This window comes from Salmo salar, chromosome ssa15 (genome assembly GCF_905237065.1).
Source record: "Salmo salar chromosome ssa15, Ssal_v3.1, whole genome shotgun sequence".
Lineage (NCBI taxonomy): Eukaryota > Metazoa > Chordata > Actinopteri > Salmoniformes > Salmonidae > Salmo > Salmo salar.
The window spans coordinates 83,861,798-83,885,908 of record NC_059456.1 but is presented as its reverse complement, the minus strand read 5'-3'; the positions used below and the strand labels follow the sequence as shown (position 1 = coordinate 83,885,908).

The 24,111-nt window shown below is 44.5% G+C and overlaps 1 protein-coding gene across 4 annotated transcripts in view; it reads right to left on the bottom strand.

Moving 5' to 3' along the window:
* LOC106572352 (signal peptide, CUB and EGF-like domain-containing protein 3) overlaps nt 1-24,111 on the bottom strand; it is a 106,935-nt gene that overhangs the window by 7,714 nt on the left and 75,110 nt on the right. For 2 of the 4 annotated variants that reach the window (XM_014146408.2, XM_014146409.2), the window contains exons 7-10: nt 21,136-21,183; nt 16,517-16,633; nt 14,358-14,480; nt 5,826-5,942 (exon numbers count right to left, since the gene is read on the bottom strand). In XM_014146408.2, the coding sequence (XP_014001883.1) occupies nt 5,826-5,942; nt 14,358-14,480; nt 16,517-16,633; nt 21,136-21,183 (405 nt within the window). The remainder of the gene's footprint in view (nt 1-5,825; nt 5,943-14,357; nt 14,481-16,516; nt 16,634-21,135; nt 21,184-24,111) is intronic. The other 2 variants (XM_014146410.2, XM_014146411.2) reach the window with 1 other exon arrangement.

The following is a 24,111-nucleotide window of genomic DNA, read 5'->3' as shown; positions in this document are numbered from 1 at the left end:
ACACTTTTATTATCACAGTTACCTGTATGTCTAGACCCAGCATCCAAGACACTCATATGAGTGGAAATCCACAAGGCAACAATTAAACACATCAAACACATAGACATACAGTACCAGTCAAAAGTTTGGACACACCTACTCATTCAAGGGTTTGGAATGCATTTTCCAACAGCCTTGAAGGAGTTCCCACATATGCTGAGCACTTGTTGGCAGCCCTTCCTTCACTCTGCGGCCCAACTCATCTCAAACCATCTCAATTGGGTTGAAAATAGTAAAAATTAAGAAAAACCCTTGAACGAGTAGGTGTGGCCAAACTTTTGCCTGGTACTGTATGCTCACTCACTCACTCACTCACTCACTCACTCACTCACTCACTCACTCACTCACTCACTCACTCACTCACTCACTCACTCACTCACTCACTCACTCACTCACTCACTCAGTTCTACTGTCAGTGATCACTTCTACAAAAGATGAATGTCTGTTTTGATAAACAGGCCTGATTTCTCATTTCAATCCAGGACGTGATATCACTGCTTTGCATTTCCCCTTGGTCAGAAACTTCTCTTCCCACCAAAGTTCTCTCTCTTTGGGAAGAAGAACACTTGGAGGGACTTTACAGAGCCAGAGAGGAGTAAATGATAATAACTTTTTAACACACATAAACCAAAACCAAGGCAAGGCGGTGTGGCTCGGTGCTGAGGATGAGGAGGACAAGGCAAGGCGGTGTGGCTCGGGGCTGAGGATGAGGAGGACAAGGCAAGGCGGTGTGGCTCGGTGCTGAGGATGAGGAGGACAAGGCAAGGCGGTGTGGCTCGGGGCTGAGGATGAGGAGGACAAGGCAAGGCGGTGTGGCTCGGGGCTGAGGATGAGGAGGACAAGGCAAGGCAGTGTGGTTCGGGGCTGAGGATGAGGAGGACAAGGCAAGGCAGTGTGGCTTGGTGCTGAGGATGAGGGGGACAAGGCAAAGGGGTGTGGCTCGGTGCTGGGCCAAGCCAGACTTAGTGACAGGGACACCAGGAGAGAAACACAGATAATAACAGTGATTGATGATATGGCCTGCTGATAGAATATCGATTAGCTTGATTATTCAGCGTGAATAAAACAGTCTACAAGCCTCCACTGCTCTCTCCCACCATGGAGATGATGACTTCATCAATAGTGTTTGGCTGGGGTTGTGTTGCCACAAAGCAAAGGAGATGCATCTGTCTGTCAAGCTGCTTGTCTGAAGAAATCTGACCTTCACCTTGAATAACTCCATTTAATGACAGAGAGAGAGAGTGAGAGAAAGAGTGTGTGAGAGAGAGAGAGAGAGAGAGACAGAGAGAGTGAGAGAAAGAGTGTGTGTGAGAGAGAGAGACAGAGAGAGAGAGTGAGAGACAGAGAGAGAGAGAGTTTTTCTATTTTTCTTCTCAAGCTTGAAATGTGAAAAAAACTTTGAGTAAATCTTTGTCAAGCCCTCTCTACAGCTAGCTCTGTCTGTTTTTCTTTCTGTTTGCTCAGAAGAAATCAACTCATTTATCCCAGAGGCCAATGTGGGATTGGAGAATAAGAGGGGAGAGTCAAAGAGAGAGAAGAAAAAGACATTCAGATTGACGTATGCTGACCTCATGCATCATTATTGTCTGTGGATGATATCATCCGCTGGTTTCAAAGGCATTACTCCAACTCCACGGGGGAACGAAAAGAAACATGAAAATGAGCTAGCTCACCCGCCGGCTCTTGCTTTCTTCAATAGGCAGCAATACCTGTCATCTCCCTGACACGCAGACACACATTCTTCTGCCCCAGACTCCAGTGAGACTGAGAGGCTATAGAATAGGCTAATCACAGTTTGACTGTGAAGGTCAACAGTAAACTGAGGGCACCATGTCTGTAGAGAATGGGGTACCTTGTTTTCTTAAAAACTTCTTAGGGCTAGGGGGCGGTATTCGGAAGTTCGGATAACTGACGTGCCCAAAGTAAACTGCCTGTTACTCAGGCCCAGAAGCTAGGATATGTATATAATTGGTAGTATTGGATAGAAAACACTCAGTTTCTAAAACTGTTAAAATAATGTATGTGAGTATAACAGAACTGATATGGCCGGAAAAAACCAGAGGAGAATCCATCCGGAATTTTTGTTTTTTGAGGTCACCACCCATTCAGACACTTGTCTATGGGATATTCAAAGGAAATCCTCCCAGATTGCAGTTCCTATGGCTTCCACTAGATGTCAATAGTCTTTAGAAAGGGTTTCATGCTTGTTTTTTGAAAAGATTGCTAGAATTTGTACTTTTTCAAGGTGGCTCTCATTTGGACTGTAGTCTTGTGGCGCCCATGGTTGAGGGCGCGCACTTCGTTATTTATCTCCGGTATTGAACATACTATTCTCCTTCTTAAATGTTATAGTTTATTTACATATTAGGGTACCTGAGGATTGATTAGAACCGTTGTTTGACTTGTTTGGACAAAGTTTATTGGTAACTTTTGGGATTGCTTTGTCTGCATGTTGAACGACTGGAATGGGTGGATTACTGAATCAAATGCGCCAACTAAACTGACTTTTTGGGGATATAAAGAAGGCCTTTATCGAACAAAATGACCATTTGTTGTGTAGCTGGGACCCTTGGGATTGCAAACAGAGGAAAATCTTCAAAGGTAAGTGATTTATTTTATTGCTATTTCTGACTTTTGTGACGCCTCTGCTGGTTTGGAAAATGATTTTAAAGATTTTTTGGGCGGGGCGCTGTCCTCAGATAATCGCATGGTATGCTTTCATCGAAAAGCCTTTTTGAAATCTGACAATGCGGCTGGATTAATAAGAAGATAAGCTTTTAAATTATGTATGACACATGTATTTTCATTCATGTTTAATATTAACGATTTTTGTATTTTGAATTTCGCGCTCTGCAATTTCACTGGATGTTGTCGAGACGGGGCGCTAGCGTCCCACCTAGCCTTAGGAAGTTTAAGTCTACTCAATGCTTATCAAGTGATTGTAACCAAGTAAAATAGAACACATATATAAGTTGTATTCCAATGATCAAATATCAACTTGGTTTTATGTAAACAACATATTGATTCATTCAGATAGAATAATCAGACAGTAACATCTACTCTACAGCTAGCGTACCACCTCAATGCATGCCTCTCTCACTTTAACGCCACAGTATAACTCCACCATGTGGTTTTCCTAATGTCTCAGTCAGGGTAGTCTCTCTCAGATGTCAGCTGAAGCCAGTGATGACAGGCCTCCACAGCAGGTCACTGACCTAATAGGGGTTATTTAGGGTGAGTCCATTGTTAAGCACTGAGGAGCAGTCTCTGGAGTGTTTGGCAGCTATATTTCAACTGATAAACTACGGTGGGGAATAACACAACCTTGGTTACTGCTGTGGAAGAGGAGGTGCAGGGGAAGCAACATAAATCTCAGGGTTATCTAACAGTTCCGACAGTGTAGACTAGAAGAGGGAGGGAGAGTCATTCATCACCAGTAGGACTTTTCTAGAATGGCACACAGATACACACACAGCTCTTATGCCAGGCAACTACTCTGCCCTCTCATTCACACATTTTACATTCCATGTGCTGGAAATATGCTATCATAACATTCCTGCATTGGTAGACCTGTCAAAACAAACAAGAATGGAGAATAAATAATTGGAAAGCTATGTGTTTTGTGTGTGTACATAGTCTGTCTCTCTGTCTCTCTCTCTCTCTCTGTCTCTTTCTCTCTCCTCTCTCTCTGTCGCTCTCTCTCTTTGTCTCTCTCTCTCTGTCTCTATTTCTCTTTGTCTCTCTCTCGGTCTCTCTCAATTCAATTTCAATTTAAGGGCTTTATTGGCATGGAAAACATATGTTAACTTTGCCAAAGCAAGTAAAATAGATAATAAAAAGTTAAATAAACAATTACAATTTACAGTAAACATTGCACTCACAAAAGTTCCAAAAGAACAAAGACATTTCAAATGTCATATTATGTGCAAATAGTTAAAGTACAAAAGGGAAAATAAATCAACATAAGTATGGGTTATATTTACAATGGTGTTTGTTCTTCACTGGTCACAAATATTGCTGCTGTGATGGCACACTGTGGTATTTCACCCAATAGATATGGGAGTTTATCTAAATTGGGTTTGTTTTCAAATTCTTTGTGGATCTGTGTAATCTGAGGGAAATATGTGTCTCTAATATGGTCATACATTTGGCAGGAGGTTAGGAAGTGCAGCTCAAATTCCACCTCATTTTGTGGGCAGTGTGCTCATAGACTGTCTTCTCTTGAGAGCCAGGTCTGCCTATGGCGGCCTTTCTCAATAGCAAGGCTATGCTCACTGAGTCTGTACATAGTCAAAGCTTTCCTTAAGGTTTGGTCAGTCACAGTGGTCAGGTATTCTGCAAATGTGTACTCTCTGTTTAGGGCCAAATAGCATTCTAGTTTGCTCTGTTTTTTTGTAAATTCTTTCCAATGTGTCAAGTAATTATCTTTTGTTTTCTCATGATATGTTTGGGTTTAATTGTGTTACTCTCCTTGGGCTCTGTGGAGTCTGTTTGTGTTTGTGAACAGAGCCGCAGGACCAGCTTGCTTAGTGGACTCTTCTCCAGGTTCATCCCTCTATTGGTGAGGGCTTTGTTATGGAAGGTTTGGGAATCGCTTCCTTTTAAGTGGTTGTAGAATTTAACGTCTCTTTTTCTGGATTTTGATAATTAGCGGGTATCGGCCTAATTCTGCTCTGCATGCATTATTTGGTGTTTTACATTGTACATGGAGGATATTTTTTCATTCTGCATACAGTCTCAATTTGGTGTTTGTCCAATTTTGTGAATTCTCTCTCTCTCTCCTCTTTCTCTGTCTCGCTCTGTCTCTCTCTTTCTCTCTCTGTCACTCTCTCTCTCACTCTCAATGTCCTACACCTCCTCTGAGAGACCCTCTGCTGAGAGGTCTCTGGAGACAGCATCAGATTCAGACCCGTGATACACAGACCATCAAAGGGCCGCTGAAACAGCCTGATGTGCTCAAACAGGTCCCTCTCTCTCTCTGCCCTGCAGATCTGGCACACACCAGTCGTCTGGAACTACCAAACCTCTAGCACACTGGAATAGATTAACTTTACCACAGCATCAAGCACATCCTCTTATAAGAGCTGTTTGTTTTAGTGCAACAGGTGGAGCCATGTGTGCTACTGTGTACTACTCATGTCACAAAATCAAGGCTAAATCAGTCTTCCTCCAACTCGGGATTGCTAGCATTAGACTGACTGGTCTGGTGAGCAATATGGAATTATTAGCCATACAAACAGACTACACAAAATACAGTTGGTATAGAAACTAGATGAAGTAATGCCAATGAATATTCAAGTTACGAGGGATAACGGTCTAGAGAAAGTGTGGTGGACTGGGTGAGTAATGGTGTACAGAGATCTGGAGAGGGGGGGATAACGGTCTAAAGAAAGTGTGGTGGACTGGGTGAGTAATAGTGTACAGAGATCTGGAGAGGGGGGATAACGGTCTAGAGAAAGTGTGGTGGACTGGGTGAGTAATAGTGTACAGAGATCTGGAGAGGGGGATAACGGTCTAGAGAAAGTGTGGTGGACTGGGTGAGTAATAGTGTACAGAGATCTGGAGAGGGGGGATAACGGTCTAGAGAAAGTGTGGTGGACTGGGTGAGTAATAGTGTACAGAGATCTGGAGAGGGGGGATAACGGTCTAGAGAAAGTGTGGTGGACTGGGTGAGTAATAGTGTACAGAGATCTGGAGAGGGGGGATAACGGTCTAGAGAAAGTGTGGTGGACTGGGTGAGTAATAGTGTACAGAGACCTGGAGAGGGGGGATAAGTGTCACCTTACCTCCACAATGTGCCAGACCGTAGAGAACATAGCCTTTATGACAGAAGCACTGGAAGCTGCCAGGGGAGTTGACGCAGGAATGGTCACACGCCCGGTCAAAAGAACACTCGTCAATGTCTGGGAAGAGGGGGAATATAGAGAGACAGGTATGAATTCCCATTATTCACTTACACAACTTCTTACAACTCATTTAAGATTTTATAATGAGAAAAAATAATATTTATGGCAGCTTGCAGCTTGAATTAGTAATAAATTGCAATGCGACTTGGCAAATAACAAAATGTTTTTTTAAATAGAAAATTATTTTGTTTGGAATGAGACATTGGTTGACAGTCTGAGCAGGAGTCTGAGCAGGAGTATGTTTCCCCTACTGATAACAGGAGCTTTGGACCATTTTTCAATTCCTGAACTACCTGTCGATCATTTCCCCATATCACTGTTTCGTCCACAAAAAAAATGACAATTTAATGAACATTCCCTCTAGCTCACTATCTTACAAATGTCTCATTATTTTGTTCTGAAGCCAATTGGAAATAATCTGTCTGAGAAGCAGAGAGTCATGAATATGTCTGTCTAAAGGAAATAGCCCATACCTCTGCAGCCAACTTCCCTGCCCCTGCCCCTGCCACCCAGCACTGCATTGTTACTTTCTCTATCCTTATTCCCTGCTTGTCTTTATCAGATGAATGGAACACCACTGGACTCATACATGTACCTCTGATATCACTCTCCATGCCTGTGAATACAATGGAGCTGAGTCCATTAACATAATACATGAAGGTAGGTGGAGGACATTGGGTTCAGGAGCCTACCATCCAATATTTAAATGACTGCAATTACCAGTGTTGGGGAAGCTACTCTGAAATCATAGTTTACCAAACTACACTGAACAAAAATATAAACGCAACATGTAAAGTGTTGGTCCCATGTTTCATGAGCTAAAATAAAAAATCCCAGACATTTTACAGAAAACGTTTTTCTCTCTATGAGGGAACATGCAATTGGCATGCTGACTGCAGGAATGTCCACCAGAGCTGTTGCCAGAGAATTTCATGTTCATTTCTCTACCATAAGCCACCTCCAACGTCGTTTTAGAGAATTTGGCAATACGTCCAACCGGCCTCAAAACCACAGACCACGTGTAACCATGTCAGCCCTCCACATCCGGCTTCTTCACCTGCGGGGTCGTCTGAGACCAAAGTGGGTGGGCCTATAGCTTCCCATGTCCACCCATGGCTGCGCCCCTGCCCAGTCATGTGAAATCCATACATTTTTATTAACTGATTTCTTTATATGAACTGTAAAATCATTGAAATTGTTGCATGTTGCATTTATATTTTATGTATGCGTCATAGACACAGCCAATGAGTTTTCTACTTGGCAAGCCTCTTGTAAGAATACCTCCAACCAAAGAAGTGGGCTTGGGTTGAGTTAAACGCCACGCCCATTAAGTGATCCGTTTTCAAAAAGAGTAGACAGGGAGTCTTCAGTGTGTCGGGAGGAACACAGGCTGATGTCGAACATTTCAAACACCCCTAAAAGGTTTTATTACTGCAATTTGGCATAAAGAGGAGATATTCATCCAGGTAAAGAATTGGAAGTGATCTCCACTTCATGTTCACGTTGTGAACTCTCTATCTTGAATGGAATCATATTTCTGTTTAACACTGGGCTACTGAGAAAGAAATGCTTTTCATGTATTACCACATTGGTTTATTATTTTGGGGCAGAGTAGAGCTTTAAGGGGCAGTGCAGTTAAACATTTGATTGTAGATTTTTTTTAATGATATTTCCACACTATGAGGTCGAAATAACACTCAGAAACTGTGAAAATTATGATAATGCCCTTGTTGTGTAAGAGCTGTTTGAATGAAAAATCCTGGAATTTCAACCTGTGGGATGGAGTTTTTGGCCCAAATCATGAAATCCCAATCTGACCAATGACCAGTCATCTTATATCTGCATATGAATCCTCATACTTTGAATGGGTAAGTGGGTTTTGACTAAATGGGATACAGCATTTGTCAGATTTGACTTTTCGTAGCAGGTTAAGATAACTTACGCAGCAGGTTAGGATAATTAACGTAGCAGGTTAGGAGAAATAGGTTAAGGTTAGGAAAAGTTTTGACGGCAATTTGACAAAAGCTGTATCCCTTCTAGGGTAAGCTAGGTAGGCCCTAGCTGTGTATGTATATATATTTAAATTTGTATCAACACACCAACACGATCAGACAGAGCATTTCAATGGCAAAAGGAGGCTCAGGGAAATAAATTATAAAAAATATATTTTGAGTTATTTTCATGAAATAAAAACACACAGTGATTTATTAGTCATACAGTGATGATTTAAAAATACAGTGATGATTTAAAAAAAAATCTAAAATGTAAAAGACTGCATGGGGGCTTTAAGAGCTAACTTTTACTTAGCTGTCAAAAATAGAAATTAATTGGCATCTAAATGGCATAATTTGTTTTGTTTGAAAGAACTCCTCTGGGATTTTGGGATGCTAGCTAACATCTCAGGACTGGGGTTGACTGGGTACATGCTTTGCTACTGGGACATACTCTATCCAGCTCTGATCAATATGATTCAATGGGAAGAAGCAACCTGTAGTGTTGTATTGTACTACACTGTACAAAGTAAGGGATGGGCTTGGATGTTTCAGGATGCCTGGGACTATGTTCGTTGTTTACCAGCAGGTAAGGTGAGGTATGCAGTGGTTGGCAGGGCTTGAGACCCATGGTGTACGTGCAGATGAGGAATACACTGAAGGAACAGTGGCTGGTGTTTTTTAACACAACACAGGCAGAAACCCCCTTGCTTGCTCCCTCAATCTGAACAATTTCACATTTCTACAATTGTGTTATTTACAAGGACACAGGTTTCTTACACCAATCCTCCTCCGTAGCAGCAATTACGCTGACTCACGCTGTGCCGAACTGGCCTACGAATCACCCCACCACCTCCTCTTCCCCCCTCAGCTGCACAAAATAACAATCCTTCAGAGCAAATAAATGTTACAACAATAGAATGGTGGAACAATGCCTGGCCGAGGCTGTTTACACAGAGTAGATAAGGCCTTGATGCTCCTCCTGGGGGAGACCTAGTAAGATCTGATAAGGGCCCTCCGACAACGCCCTCATAGGGATTAGCAGGGGATGAGGGGAGGGGAGGGTAGGGTAGGGGGGAGGAAGGGTCGAGAAATGCCTCCAAGCCCTGGACCGGGCCAGACATGTCGCGTCTTGATTGATGGGCCGCGGGCCGCTGACAGTTGGGAAACACAGTGGCCGTTCAAAGCAAGATAAACGGGGTTGTGGAGTTCAGTTTATACATCCCAACACCTTACTACAGTATGCACTTTGTGTACTGTAGTAGGCTCTTCTTTTTACCGAACAGCACAGCCACATCTCTAATAAGTCAGGACTTATTAGAATTGTTTTTATAGCTATTTTACTCACGTATGGCACTGCCTTCATGTGGTATAGATAAGAGTGTTATTTGGGCCTATGCTTACCACATTTCCCTCTTCCTTTTTGCTCCCCAAAGTGTCCAACAACAATGGCCAGCCAGGCCAGATCTCAGCTAGCTAGCGTGGGAGATGGTCCCTGCTCCAGTCACCCAGCTGGGCCTTGGACTGAGGAAGTGCTGACCACACACCACTTACCTAAGAATTATACTGAACAAGAATATAAACGCAACACACAACAATTTCTACGATTTTACTGAGTTACAGTTCATATGATGAAATCAGTCAATTGAAATAAATGGCCCAAACACAGATACAGAATCCAGGGAGTGTTCTCCGAGCAGGAGCAGAACAGTTGGCATGCATATTCATTTTCAACCTCTCCTTGTCCTAGTCTGTAATCCCCACATGTTTTAAGATGAGCACCATCCTTCCGGTCCCCAAGAACTCTAAGGCTTCATGCCACAAGGACTACCGCCCTGTAGTACTCACCTCTGTAATCATGAAGAGTAGTGGAGAAGGTGGAAAGTTTTAAGTTCCTCGGCGTACACATCACGGACAAACTGAAATGGTCCACCCACACAGACAGCATGGTGAAGAAGGAGCAGCAGCGCCTCTTCAACCTCAGGAGGCTGAAGAAATTTGGCTTGTCACCAAAAACACTCACAAACCTTTACAGATGCACAATCGAGAGCATCCTGTCGGGCTGTATCACCGCCTGGTACGGCAACTGCTCCACCCACAACCGTAAGGCTCTCCAGAGGGTAGTGAGGTCTGCACAACGCATCACCGGGGGCAAACTACCTGCCCTCCAGGACACCTATACCACCCGATGTCACAGGAAGGCCAAAAAGATCATCAAGGACATCAACCACCCGAGCCACTGCCTGTTCACCCCGCTATCATCCAGAAGGCGAGGTCAGTACAGGTGCATCAAAGCTGGGACCGAGAGACTGAAAAACAGCCATGACTAACATTGAGTGGCTGCTGCCAACATACTGACTCAAATCTCTAGCCACTTTAATAATTAAAAATTGGATGTAATAAATGTATCACTAGTCACTTTAAACAATGCCACTTTATATAATGTTTATATTACTCATCTCATATGTATATACTGTACTCTATACCATCTACTGCATCTTGCCTATGCCGTTCGGCCATCGCTCATCCATATATTTATATGTACATATTCTTATTAATTCCTTTACACTTGTGTGTAAAAGGTAGTTGTTGTGAAATTGTTAGATTACTTGTTAGATATTACTGCACGGTCAGAACTAGAAACACAAGCATTTCGCTACACTCGCATTAACATCTGCTAACCATGTGTATGTGACCATACCAGACACCCTAGACCCACTCCAATTTGCAAACCGCCCCAACAGATCCATAGATGACACAATCTCAATTGCTCTCCACACTGCCCTCACCCACCTAGATAAGATACTGTACCTATGTGAAAATGCTGTTCATTGACTACAGCTCAGCGTTCAACACCATTGTCCCCTCCAAGCTCATCACCAAGCTCAGGACCCTGGGACTGAACACCTCCCTCTACAACTGGATCCTGGACGTCAACACAGGGGCCCCACAGGGGTGTGTGTTTAGTCCCCTCCTATACTCCCTGTTCACCCAGGACTGCGTGGCCACGCATGACCAACACCATCATCAACTTTGCTGACAACACGATGGTGGTATGCCTGATCACTGGCGACGATGACTCAGCCTACAGGGAGGAGGTTAGTGACCTGGCAGAGTAGTGCCAGATCAACAGTCTCTCCCTCAACATCAGTAAGACCAAGGAGCTGATCGTAGACTACAAGGGGGGGAGGACTGCAGTTGAGTAGGTCAAGAGTAGGTCAAGAGTGCCCAAATCACTAAAGACTTAAAATGGTCCAAACACACACGCACAGTAGTGAAGAAAGTAAGACAGCCCCTCAGGAGGTTGAAAAAGTTCAAAGCTGTACCATTGAGAGCATCTTGACTGGCTGCATCACTGCCTGGTATGGCAATAGCACCCTCGATCTCATGGCGCTACAGAAGGTGGTGCAGACAGCCCAGTACATCACTGGGGCCGAGCTCCCTTCCATCCCAGACATCTATATCAGGCGATGTGGTAGGAAGGTCCGGAAAATCGTTAAAGACTTCAACCACCCAAGCCATAGACTATTCTCACTGCTTCCACTGCTTCCACCGGTACATCAAGTCTGGCACCAACAGGCTCTTGAGCAGCTTCTATCCCCAAGCAATAAGACTGATAAATAGCTAACACAATAGCTACACAGACTATCTGAGTTAGCCTTGTATCTTTATTGACCTATTTGTATTTTTGCACTGTATCGATGCACACGGAGAGGGCCATACACACTCACAAACACTCACTCCATCATCTGCTCACTCACACACACATTTATACTGACTCTACACACAATCACACCCACCCACTCACATACAAGCTGCTGCTACTCTGTTCATCATACATCCTGTTGCCTAGTCATCTTACCCCTATACATTTCTACCTCTATCACTCCAGAACACCTGCACATTCTGAATATGGTATTGGAACTGACCCTGTATATAGTATGCTTACTTACTTATTGTGTTCTTCATATTTCTTCTTATTTCTTGTGTGTTTTTCTAGTATTACATTGTTATTGATTATTGCATTGCTGGGTTTTGAGTTTGCAAGAAAGGAATTTCACTGTACTTGTGCATGTGACATGAAAAACATGAAACTTCACATCCATCTGTTGGTCACAGATACCTTAAAAAAAAGATAGGACATGGATCAGAAAACCAGTCAGTATCTGGTGTGACCACCATTTGGCTCATGCAGTGCTAAATATCTCCTTCGCATAGAGTTGATCAGGCTGTTGATTGTGGCCTGTGGAATGTTGTCCCATTCCTCTTTAATGGCTGTGTGAAGTTGCTGGATATTGGCGGGAACTGGAACACGCTGTTGTACACGTTAATCCAGAGCATCCCAAACATGCTCAATGGGTGACATGTCTGGTGAGTATACAGGCCATGGAAGAACTGGCACACTTTCAGCTTCCAGGAATTGTGTACAGATCCTTGCGACATGGGGTTGTGCATTATCATGCTGAAACATGCAATTGCAATTGTGTTCGTTGTCTGTAGCTTATGCCTGCCCATACCATAACACCACCGCTACCATGGGGCATTCTGTTCACAACGTTGACATAAGTAAACCGCTCCCCCACACGACACCATACACGTGGTCTGCGGTTGTGAGGCCGGTTGGACGCACTGCCAAATTCTCTAAAACAATGTTGGAGGTGGCTTATGGTAGAGAAATGAACATTCAATTCTTTGGCAACAGCTCTGGTTGACATTCCTGCAGTCAGCTTGCCTATTACATGCTCACTGAAAACTTGAGATATCTGTGGCATTTTCTTGTGTGACAAAACTGCACATTTTAGTGTGGCATTTTATTGACCCCCAGCACAAGGTGCCCCTGTGTAATGATAATGCTGTTTAATCAGCTTCTTGATATGCTACATCTGCCAGGTGGATGGATTATCTTGGCAAATGAGATATGCTCACTAACAAGGATGTAAACAAATGTGTGCACAAAATCTGAGAGAAATAAGCTTTTTGTGTGTATGAAAATCTCAGGGATCGTTTATTTCAGCTTATGAAAAATGTTGCATTTATATTTTTTCAGCATAGTATATTGCTGTTGATGTTAGGACATTGGATAAAGGTGTCCACTCAAAAAAGATCTGCACAAAAAACATCTTAGAAAAAATGGCCAAGCACTATATTGACAGTTACCTATCAAGGAAATACAGTAAGATCATGTGGGACTACCTAACCATGATATATTGAGGAACAAAACACCTCTTCACACACTGTAAACAAACAGTCCACTAGAATAACACTATAGACCTGCTAAAATCCCTGTCTCCCTGCCATGGACCAATCAGTCAGTCAGTCACCCAGGTGTAGCAGACACCCAGGATTACTGCAACAACCTGACAGCAATTTAGAGAAATTAAGCTTTCTCTCTTTTTCTTTCTTTTCAGTTGTCAGGGAGCGCAGGAGGGATAGGGGCTGGCGGAGTAGACTAGACGGATGAGTCTGTAGCCAGTGTGGCGCGGTGTAGCACAGGGTGCAGCAGAGCATGTTGGCCTGACAACGCCTCACTCAACAAGAGGCCAGCTTTATCAACACCCCTCATCTGCAGACAAAACAAACTGTTCCTGACAATCTCCACACTGTTCCCAAGTAGCTCCCCACACATATAACACAACACCACCCTTCTCCTCTCACCTCGGAATATTCCCAAAACCATATGGCTGAGTTGGTTGGAGGGAACATTAAAGATGTGTTTTCTCCCTTGGGCCATATTAAATGTGTTAAATGTGAGACGCTTTGGGTGAAAGCATCTGAAAAATGATGTAAATAGATTCCAAATGAGGAGAGAAAGATCGCTCCCCCAAATAGTCAGGTTGATGTACCTTCACATGCTCTAAAGTTAAACAGTTGGTCTCCATACAGTGAGTTGGACAGCATACTTGGTATAGATGTGCATGTTTAGGATGATGTGTTTCAGTGTTGAGCCCAAGGCATGTCCCTGATATGCATCAGCCTTGACACTGATTGACAAGGCACATCGTCTATTTTTCCACTCAGAATGTCAGTTAGCTCAGTTCCATAGGTCCATGGTTCCATAGTTCTGCATGGCAAACTCTTTATTTGTTCTGCAGCTGGCTCCCCCGGCTCCCACCGAATCTCAGAAACAAACAAGCCAGATAGAGGCCTGGTTCTGCAGCTTCCCTCAGCGTGCTGAAGCCAAAACAATTAGGGAGGAGGAAGTCAACGTATTATTATCACGACTATGCTAATACCTTCCAATTCACCTCAGTAACATGGTGAATAAACCTGCTGAACTCATAAACATCTGAAATCTATGTCATTAGCTGAAGGGCACACAGAACAGGTAGTGGTCACTGGGACATTGGATCATGAGCAGTATGACCTGGTCTTGTTAGGTCTGTTTTCTGACCGATGATTGGTTGAAGGGATGGGCTCCTACCTTGGCATGTCCTCTCATTGGTCAGCAGCTTGTAGCCCTTCTTGCAGCTGCACTCGAAGCTGCCCACTGTGTTCCGACATACGTGATCACACCCCCCGTTGTTCAGGCGACACTCGTCAATGTCTGCGGACAGAAAACACATACAGTACATAGCATTCACTTTAACGCACAGATGGGGAGAGAGAGAGAGAGAGAGGGGGATGGGAGAGAGGGAGAGAGGCAGAGAGGAAGAGAGAGACATAGAGGGTAAGGATGTGATGTGTGTTTGATGGCTGAAATATGCATGTGTGATGGATGACTCTGGGGCCCAGGCAGCAGGCGAGAACAGAACAAGCGTGTTAAGTAGAGGACAATGGTGCACACAGCTGAGTGGAGATCCATCCCAGAAAGAGAAGAGAGAGTTGCACAAGGAAAGTGCATTAGAGATTTTCCCTTAGGGCCGGCATTAAGACGAGTATGATCTGGGTCCACATGTTGTTAGAATAGATCACAGCCCTTACAGAGACAGCCAGGGGAGAACTATGTCTCAGCAGCACAGCCCGACACAAATCGACCGTTCTTTTCATCGTCAATAACCAATCAATACATCATATGGCTCACCCGGGCCTGGCAGGTTGGGTCATGTTTCAGATTAAATCTTAAACATTGTCGTAAATGAGGCATTTGTTTCTTGAGGGAGAGTTCAGTCCATCATCTGGTTAAAATAAATGCCTCAGAAATGGAATAAAATAATAACACTCTCTCTTTCTCTGTCTCTTTGTCCTCTCGTGCCAGTGCTCTCTGAGGTTGTTTTCCTTTTATTTCCTCTGAAACAAAACTAATAAAATCCAATGTACTTTTATCAGAGTTGTTAGCTTTAATGTTATGAGCACTGGAGGGGAAGCAGACTCCTATTCTTGGCTTCTTGGCAGCATCAACAGTCTTGAGTTTCTCCACAGAGCTCGTCTGCTTCTTCTTTTCCCTCTTTGTCTCTTCTTCTAGGTTTTCATCTTCCCAAAATGTACTCCTAATCTAAATCCTTCTTACTCCAATGCTCTTCTTTGCATACATTTACAAAAGCTTTTTGATAAGTTTTGAGAAAATTATGCTATTTGTGTTTAACAGCAATAACAAGATACGGGCAGCTTGACAAAAGGATGTGCTGCTAAAGCAGTACCCATTACCTCAGGGTTATGGTCATACGAAATATATACACAGCATTAAATTGTTGGCATCCTAATAAGACCTTGGCTACCCCTCAATCCCAATGTGAGAGCTCTGAAAGACCTGGGCTACTCCTCAATCCCCATGTGAGAGCTCTGAATGACCTGGGCTACACCTCAATCCCAATGTGAGAGCTCTGAAAGACCTGGGCTACCCCTCAATCCCAATGTGAGAGCTCTGAAAGACCTGGGCTACCCCTCAATCCCAATGTGAGAGCTCTGAAAGACCTGGGCTACTCCTCAATCCCAATGTGAGAGCTCTGAAAGACCTGGGCTACCCATCAATCCCCATGTGAGAGCTCTGAAAGACCTGGGCTACTCCTCAGTTTCAATGTGAGAGCTCTGAAAGACCTGGGCTACCCCTCAATCCCAATGTGAGAGCTCTGAAAGACCTGGGCTACCCATCAATCCCAATGTGAGAGCTCTGAAAGACCTGGGCTACCCATCAATCCCAATGTGAGAGCTCTGAAAGACCTGGGCTACCCATCAATCCCAATGTGAGAGCTCTGAAAGACCTGGGCTACCCCTCAATCCCAATGTGAGAGCTCTGAAAGACCTGGGTTACTCATCAATCCCAATGTGAGAGCTCTGAAAGAGGCGGAGGCAGCCAATAAGGCAGAGGGGATGAGGAAGGGCAGGGGAGGGAGGCAGAGTAGGGTGGCAAGGTGAGGTCAGGTGAGCCACGCCTGGGGAACCAGACAGCGGCAGTCCTACGCGCCTCAACAAGCCCACAATGCCTCCCTGATTAGAGTCTGTTAGAGCCCTGATTCCCATGGCCACTGTGACTGTGGACACAATGTACATGGAGTGCTGTGGGGATGGAAGGGGGGCCAGTAAAGGAACCAGCAAGATAGATCAAAAGGAAAACATAGAAAGAAAGATTGATCTGCAACCAGGTGATTGACAGGTGATTTTTGTTTGATAGGGTGAGGTGAGAGGGTGTGTGTGTTAGGTTACCTTTGCAGGTCTTGCGGTCTGGCTGGAGAGTGAAGCCTACAGGACAGCTGCAGCGGACTCCGGTCACTGCATCGTGACATGTGCTGTCACAGCCACCGTTGTTCACTAAACACGTCTCTGCAAAGAGAAACATACATCACAGTTAGACACACACACACACACACACACACACACACACACACACACACACACACACACACACACACACACACACACACACACACACACACACACACACACACACACACACACACACACACACACACACACACACACACACAGGGATTTTATAGGTGGTGTAACTGTTCCCAAAACCGGTTGCTTGTTTAAAAGATGTATATTAGTGTACAGTGTAGTTTCAAAGAGGATAAGAACAAGACAAATAAGAGACAGGAAGTGCTGAAGTACTTTTCTCCTGTTTGCTCAGGGGAAGTGGACAAAGAAGACAGAGTTAGATAATGCACCAGACTAACAACAACACTATGGAGAATAGAGGATCAGAGTACTAAGAGCATAATGTCAAGACATAAACAAATGAGTGCGTACGTGTGTGCATGTTTAGCTGCTTTTGGGAGCAGTGAGTTAAACCCCCCCCCCACTCCCATTCCTCCCCCAACTTCCTCACAGGACATCAACCAATTCCTCTCATGACAAACCAGCTCTTCCCCCAGACAGTTGTGGTCAAAATATATATTTCTTACCCTGGCTTTGACAAGAGCTTCCAGGCATTTTGGGGATAAAAAAGCAATTTCGCCAGGCCAGTCCGTGCGTTAGAAAGATTGATTTGAGGAATGGAGGGTGGTCAGTCAGGGAAAGGAGAGCAGCTTGGCTGCCAGGCCATGCCTCATGACCTCATCTACAGACGCTGACACATTTCACGTAGGAGATAGGAGATTTTTAACAAATCGCAGAAGAGAAGAAATTTGATCACACTTTAAAGAGCTTGGTGTCCGTCTAATGTTACATTCTTTTGGCAGCCCTCACCAATAGCTTCAAACACTCTGGGAAAATAACACCATTAAAAAACTAAACCTCATATACGATATCTTGCTCTAAGGGCAGCTGATCACTCACAGAGAAGCACATTGCATCACTTTTCTTCTAATAAGCTGAGGGATACCAGTCGGCAGTTAACTCACAAATAAGTCTATTAAAGACCCAAGAACCTATCTCATAAAGAGCACCGGAACAGCTGGCCTGGCTGTGGGCTTCATCACAGACTGCTGAGAGACTGGTATGGAGAGGGCTTCTCACACGTGACACCACAGAGGAAGCACAGCTGCCCAAGTCTCCACAGAGAATAACTTTATATTTTGGGGGAATACCTAGGCTAACATGACATTATGCAGCAGCGAGCAGCCATGACGAGGCAGACCAAACCGTCAAGGATCATAGATCAAGGAATTCTATCTAAGTGGGAGAAAGTGTTTAAGCATTTGTTGCTCGTTTCACTTCTGGTGATAGACAGTGGTATCACAGCAACACTGTGACAGAGACCCCAGGCAGTGTTCTGCTGGTATGGGCATTCATGGGCCTGGCTCTGGCTGTAAATGAAAGACGATGGCTCAGCCATCCTGTGAAAGACCAAGGGCTCTGCGCTGGGGTAGAGAGAGAGAGAGCATTCCTAGTGAACCACGGTAGTGTTGTGTGGTGATGAGTGGCACAGCCTGTGTGTTTGTTCAAATTGCACACTGTCTGTGAGGCATAGAGAGTTGGCAGGCACAGTGATGCAGAACTGTCACGACATGCCTCCAAAATGCTTAGTGGAGCAGTTACCACACAAAACAGTAATGATCATGTGTTAAGAGGGTAAAGAAACATTTATGACGATTATGGCTTGCCAAAAAAGAAGAGAGCGACACAAGCCCTGGTATGTGTGTGGGTTGGGTTTTCTGGATGCGGACCAGACACGTCCACAGCTGTGGGCAGACCAGCCACGTCCACAGCTGTGGGCAGACAAGCCACGTCCACAGCTGTGGGCAGACCAGCCACGTCCACAGCTGTGGGCAGACCAGCCACGTCCACAGCTGTGGGCAGACCAGCCACGTCCACAGCTGTGGGCAGACCAGCCACGTCCACAGCTGTGGGCAGACCAGACACGTCCACAGCTGTGGGCAGACCAGACACGTCCACAGCTGTGGGCAGACCAGCCACGTCCACAGCTGTGGGCAGACCAGCCACGTCCACAGCTGTGGGCAGACCAGACACGTCCACAGCTGTGGGCAGACCAGCCACGTCCACAGCTGTGGGCAGACCAGCCACGTCCACAGCTGTGGGCAGACCAGCCACGTCCACAGCTGTGGGCAGACCAGCCACGTCCACAGCTGTGGGCAGACCAGCCACGTCCACAGCTGTGGGCAGACCAGACACGTCCACAGCTGTGGGCAGACCAGCCACGTCCACAGCTGTGGGCAGACCAGACACATCCACAGCTGTGGGCAGACTTTTGTAAATTGTACAACATAAAGGCTCTGATATGTACAGTGTTTATCAGTTCCATATGTTGATGTAAAGTACAGTTCACCTCTCTCCCTGAAGCAATAGCAATACGTTGTCATTTGACTGGCAAATTACACCTACGTGGTGATAAGCTTTGGTTGTTTGCCAAGGGGCGACATACATCTAGCTGGCTGCTATAAAATACAATTGAATTTGGGTGGACATAGGCAATATGTCCAAAGTGGTCAATGCCCACCAATTGGATAGTCGAACAAAATATTTCATAAGCATATGCAAACAAACACATAGACACACACACACATAGACACACACACACACACACACACACACACACACACACACACACACACACACACACACACACACACACACACACACACACACACACACACACACACACACACACACACACACACACTCTCTCTTCCAAATCCAAGCCTCTGAGTTCACCTAGCAGCAGACATGCAGTTAGAATTGGGTTATTATGAAAATAGTACACAAGGTTATTTGGAAAGAAGGAAAATAATGTAGTAAATACTTTTTCAATAATAATAAAAAAATACAATAGGATGATGACAACCCCTGAAATGGTCTGCAAATATCCTCTACCACCGCAGCTTTGAAAGCAACCAAAGGTGAGCTTTTGTCTGGCTTGGCAGTATTGATTTCTGGGCTCATTTAGGGAAGCTCTTTGAGCTCTGTTTGAGCTGACTGAAACCCCGGCAGAGAGCACAAGCGACCATGGTAACAACTTACTTTTACTATTAGTTTAGACAAAATGACTTTATCTCTCTTAAAATACCTTGAGAGTGAATCTCCTTAGAGAATGCACTGCACGCGCCTCTATCGCTTTCGGTCTCTCTCTCTCTTGCTCTCTCTCTCCCCCTCTCTCATCAGGTTCCCCCACTATTTGGAGCTTTGTAATTAAGTCATAAATCTCTCTGATATGGGGTTGTCATCATCCTATTGTCTGATTCATTTATACAGATTTATGTGCTTATTTTTCTTGGCATTTCTTTCAGATCATAACAGCACAATTTATCCAGCAGACAATTTGGGTTGAAGTGTATTTTTCATGACTTGAATTGTTATGTAATAATATTTGATTGTTTCTCAATACAATTGATCATAATATTGTGTTTGATGGAGAAAGAGTGACTTTTATATACTATGCACCCCCTCTTAAATGTTCAGATAAATCTTGAAAGAAATATAAAACCTGTACTGTACATTTCTCCAAGTGGAAGTATACATTCCACACTAGGTAACGGCATACATTTACAGCACATGATAACTTCCAAAATACGTGATTCTGTGCATCCAAACAGTTGGATGGTGTAGGCCTACATGAAACTTTACAACAAAGAGGTATTCTGTGTTCCGTCTATTGTGTGGCTGACTGTTAAGTCATGGCCATGCCTGTGGCTCCCTCTCAAGCACTAATACTCTGTCATAGCATTTCAGAACCGGCCACGGATAGCTGCTCGGCACAGGGCTTAATTCCCTTCATGGCAGTTGTATCAAAACACAAATAAACCACAGGCTCCTTCCTTGGCCTGTTTCTAAACAGCCATCACAGTAATTGGAAGAGAGGTTGAAGACTTTGAGTCAGGCCTTTCACTTAGCCCAGCTATTACCAGCACATCCATTTACAGCTATGAAAAGAAAGGCATAGAACGTTTATGAAAGGGTCAGACAGAACAGATTGGCTAAGGATTAACCCTAGGTTGGGAAGGGCTGTTCTATGATACAGCTCCAGGAAGTCCATTCTAAAGCCTCTATATTGTAGTATTCAATACATCCCATATATCTCTTACCTGTCTTTTATTTTCCTCAAACTGTCTTGTTCTGGTAAGTTGAAGGCTTCTTCCTAATACAGCAGCGTTGTTTTGAAAAGGCATGGTTTGACATGGGCAGCCACCATTGTTATTGAAAGGGAATTCACAGATGGACAAGGAAAGTGGGAAGGTGTCAAAGGTCAGGGGTCAGAGAGGGATGATTCCCCTTTGGGAGGGGTGCAATGTGTGTTAGCTTAGTTAGTTTCCCCCGGGTTGGTCAGCCTACAGCCCACACCCACATAGACGGACGAAGGGGCGCAGACAGGAGTCAGATGGTCAGTGGAGCCCCCAGAGAGGAACCAGAGGAACAGAGATATTTACCATTGGGGAACAGCTGTGGGGCTGCCTGGTTCTGGAGACTCCTCTCCCCTGCACACACATACACATACATTGCAAAAACACTGCTTTAGTGCTCCAATTAGGACCATGGGCCAAACATCGGTGATGTCATCATGAGAATAATTCTGCATGTATATAATACTGTACATTAGTGGTACACTTTTCACTGGAATTGCCCCCATTTCTGGGCTGGTTGACTCAGCAGGCATATTCATGACACACATCATATAGGTAATCTATTTCTACTCAGAATCAATGCCCAGAGGAGTTGCAGAAAACCATTGATTTGTCACAAGGGCAAAACTATTGATACACAGCGCTACTGATAATGACTGACCAAAGAATGGTGTGTACTTTCTAAATCAAACCAGAAAATGTCTATGATAGATCATTCTCTAGAACAAGAGGGTCACCTCTAACGACAAAGGCAGAAAGAAGCCATCATGCACATACAAGAGCCACGCATTCAAGAGTTGTAGGGTGCAGGCAGACTTGAGGTAACGCCAGGGGTGTCATTCAGTTAGTTCAAGCTCTACAAGCCATTATAGAAGGTAGTTAGTGGTTAGTAAGGAAAGGCAGGTCAGAAACAGTCAGATTCACCCTCATGCTTTGCTAGCAGGCATTTGGGGGGGGGGCGACCCGGAAGTTGTGACGTCACACAGCATGGTGCTACTGTTGTGTTATGTTGTGTGAGTGTGACACTACTCTCCTCGACGTGCTTACAATCTCTTATTCCTCTGATGTCATTCAGGTAAATGAGGGATCACACAGTTCCATATCACTCTCTGTTTTCATAGAATCATCGCATGAGAACGGTTGAGGATTCTTTACCTCAGTGAGGAGACGGCACACACAGCATGCACTGTTTACATCTACTGTCACCATTATACCGACATGACTGCATCCCAACATGCACCAACAACCATGCCTCTAGGCCACGCCCCCAGACAGAAAGACAGAGCACTGTCAAAACCATGTACAACCACCATAAGAATGGATATAGGCTGGGTTTCTGTACAGCACTTTGTGACATCAGCTGATGTAAGAAGGGCTTTATAAATACATTTGATTGATATACAGTATGAACGACCTGAAAAGTTAATATGTAAGAATGGATATACAGTATGGACCACTTGAAAAGTTAGTATGTATGTAAGAATGGATATACAGTATGGACCACTTGAAAAGTTAGTATGTATGTGTGTGTGCGTTTCAGTAAGTGGAGTGTGTGCTCTCTTTTGTGCATGCATGTGTTTGTGATTGTGAGTGCATGTCCATATACATTTGTGTGTGTGTGTGTGTGTGTGTGTGTGTGTGTGTGTGTGTGTGTGTGTGTGTGTGTGTGTGTGTGTGTGTGTGTGTGTGTGTGTGTGTGTGTGTGTGTGTGTGTGTGTGTGTGTGTGTGTGTGTGTGTGTGTGTGTGTGTGTGTGTGAGCATGTCTGCCTGCTATTTGGAGATGTTTATGATTCGCTATATGAACCACTTGAATACTTCCACATGATGGCTGCTCCTTTCTGTTTTGTTAACTTTCTTGCTCTACAGAAACATGCAGTATGTGCAAACACACTGGAGACCAGTCCAGGAGGGAATTATGGTGTGTTAATACAACTTGTGTGTGTGTGTGTGTGTGTGTGTGTGTGTGTGTGTGTGTGTGTGCGTGCGTGCGTGCGTGCGTGCGTGCATGTGCGTGTGCGTGTGTGTGTATGTGTGGGCGTGTGTATGACAGGGACAGCATAAATGTAGATATGCTGCATGTAAAAGTAAATGTCTTGAGACTTGCACTATAAACTCTAAACCCCCAACAACGTACTAAAAATGATAGATAGGAAAGATGAAAAGGCAAACCGTTTCAAATAAAAGAGGCCTGCGTCATTACCCGTTATTGTTGAATAGTAATTGAGTTTGTGTGGAGAGACTGAGACAACAGAATGAAGATGTGGTAAAGTGCATATGAAACACCACCCTTAATGGATATTCCACTACCGGGTGGTGACCAAGATTAGTTGGCAATATGAACAGCACGGTGGATTTCTGTTTAATGGATATCCCATTAAAAACGACACACTGTCGGTAGTCCAACAGTCTGTTACTTTACTTTAACACATTACTTTACTTTAACAGTCTGTAGGACTACTGACAGTGTGTCGTTTTTAATGGGATATCCATTAAACAGAAATCCACCGTGCTGTTCATATTGCCAACTAATCTTGGTCAACAACGGTTTAGTTGGTTCTGTTCCAGTGTCATTAATGGGACTGAGAGCATTGAAGTGGAAGCCCGGTTCAATGAAACTACTGTAGTTTAGAATGTATATTGAAGCTATATGAACAGAATACTCTAACTTACATAAAGATTGCTTTGGTTGTTTTGTCAACCATCATCCTCCACTACCGCTATCATTTTTTTTCTCCGAAAACCCTCTCCCATCCTTATTTGGTGACATTTTCACTGAGGAAATGTATTTTCACTCCGAGTCTCCAGCTTCCAGTCTGTCCTGTCTGTCTGCTTGTAGTAATGTTCGTGTCTGGCTGAAGCAGTCCCAATTATCCTGTCAGTCAGCCTGCCGTCAGGGGCTGGTTTGGCGGTTTGTTTATTTTATTGTGGTTTTATTAACTAATAGCCCCTCAGATAGATGGATCGCATTAGCACTAAACCACAGAGTGGGCTGCCACCACCCCTCCCTGTCCCCCGTCTCCCCCGTCTCCCCCTACTCCAACCCACCGTACCCCCAGAGCCTGTGGAGGGAAACCCAAGACCCTAACTGCCTGAGCGCTCCCTAATCTGTCACATCAGGCGCACATGTTTTCGGTCTTGGTAATGGCGGCTCAGACATCTAGTTTGGCCACAGCGGGCTTTGTGGAGTCCCGGCAGCCTCGCTAGTGTACGGCAGTAATGATAGGGTGGCTGACCAGTCCTTGACATGGGTCTGGATCTCATCAGCACCGTGGTGGACAGGG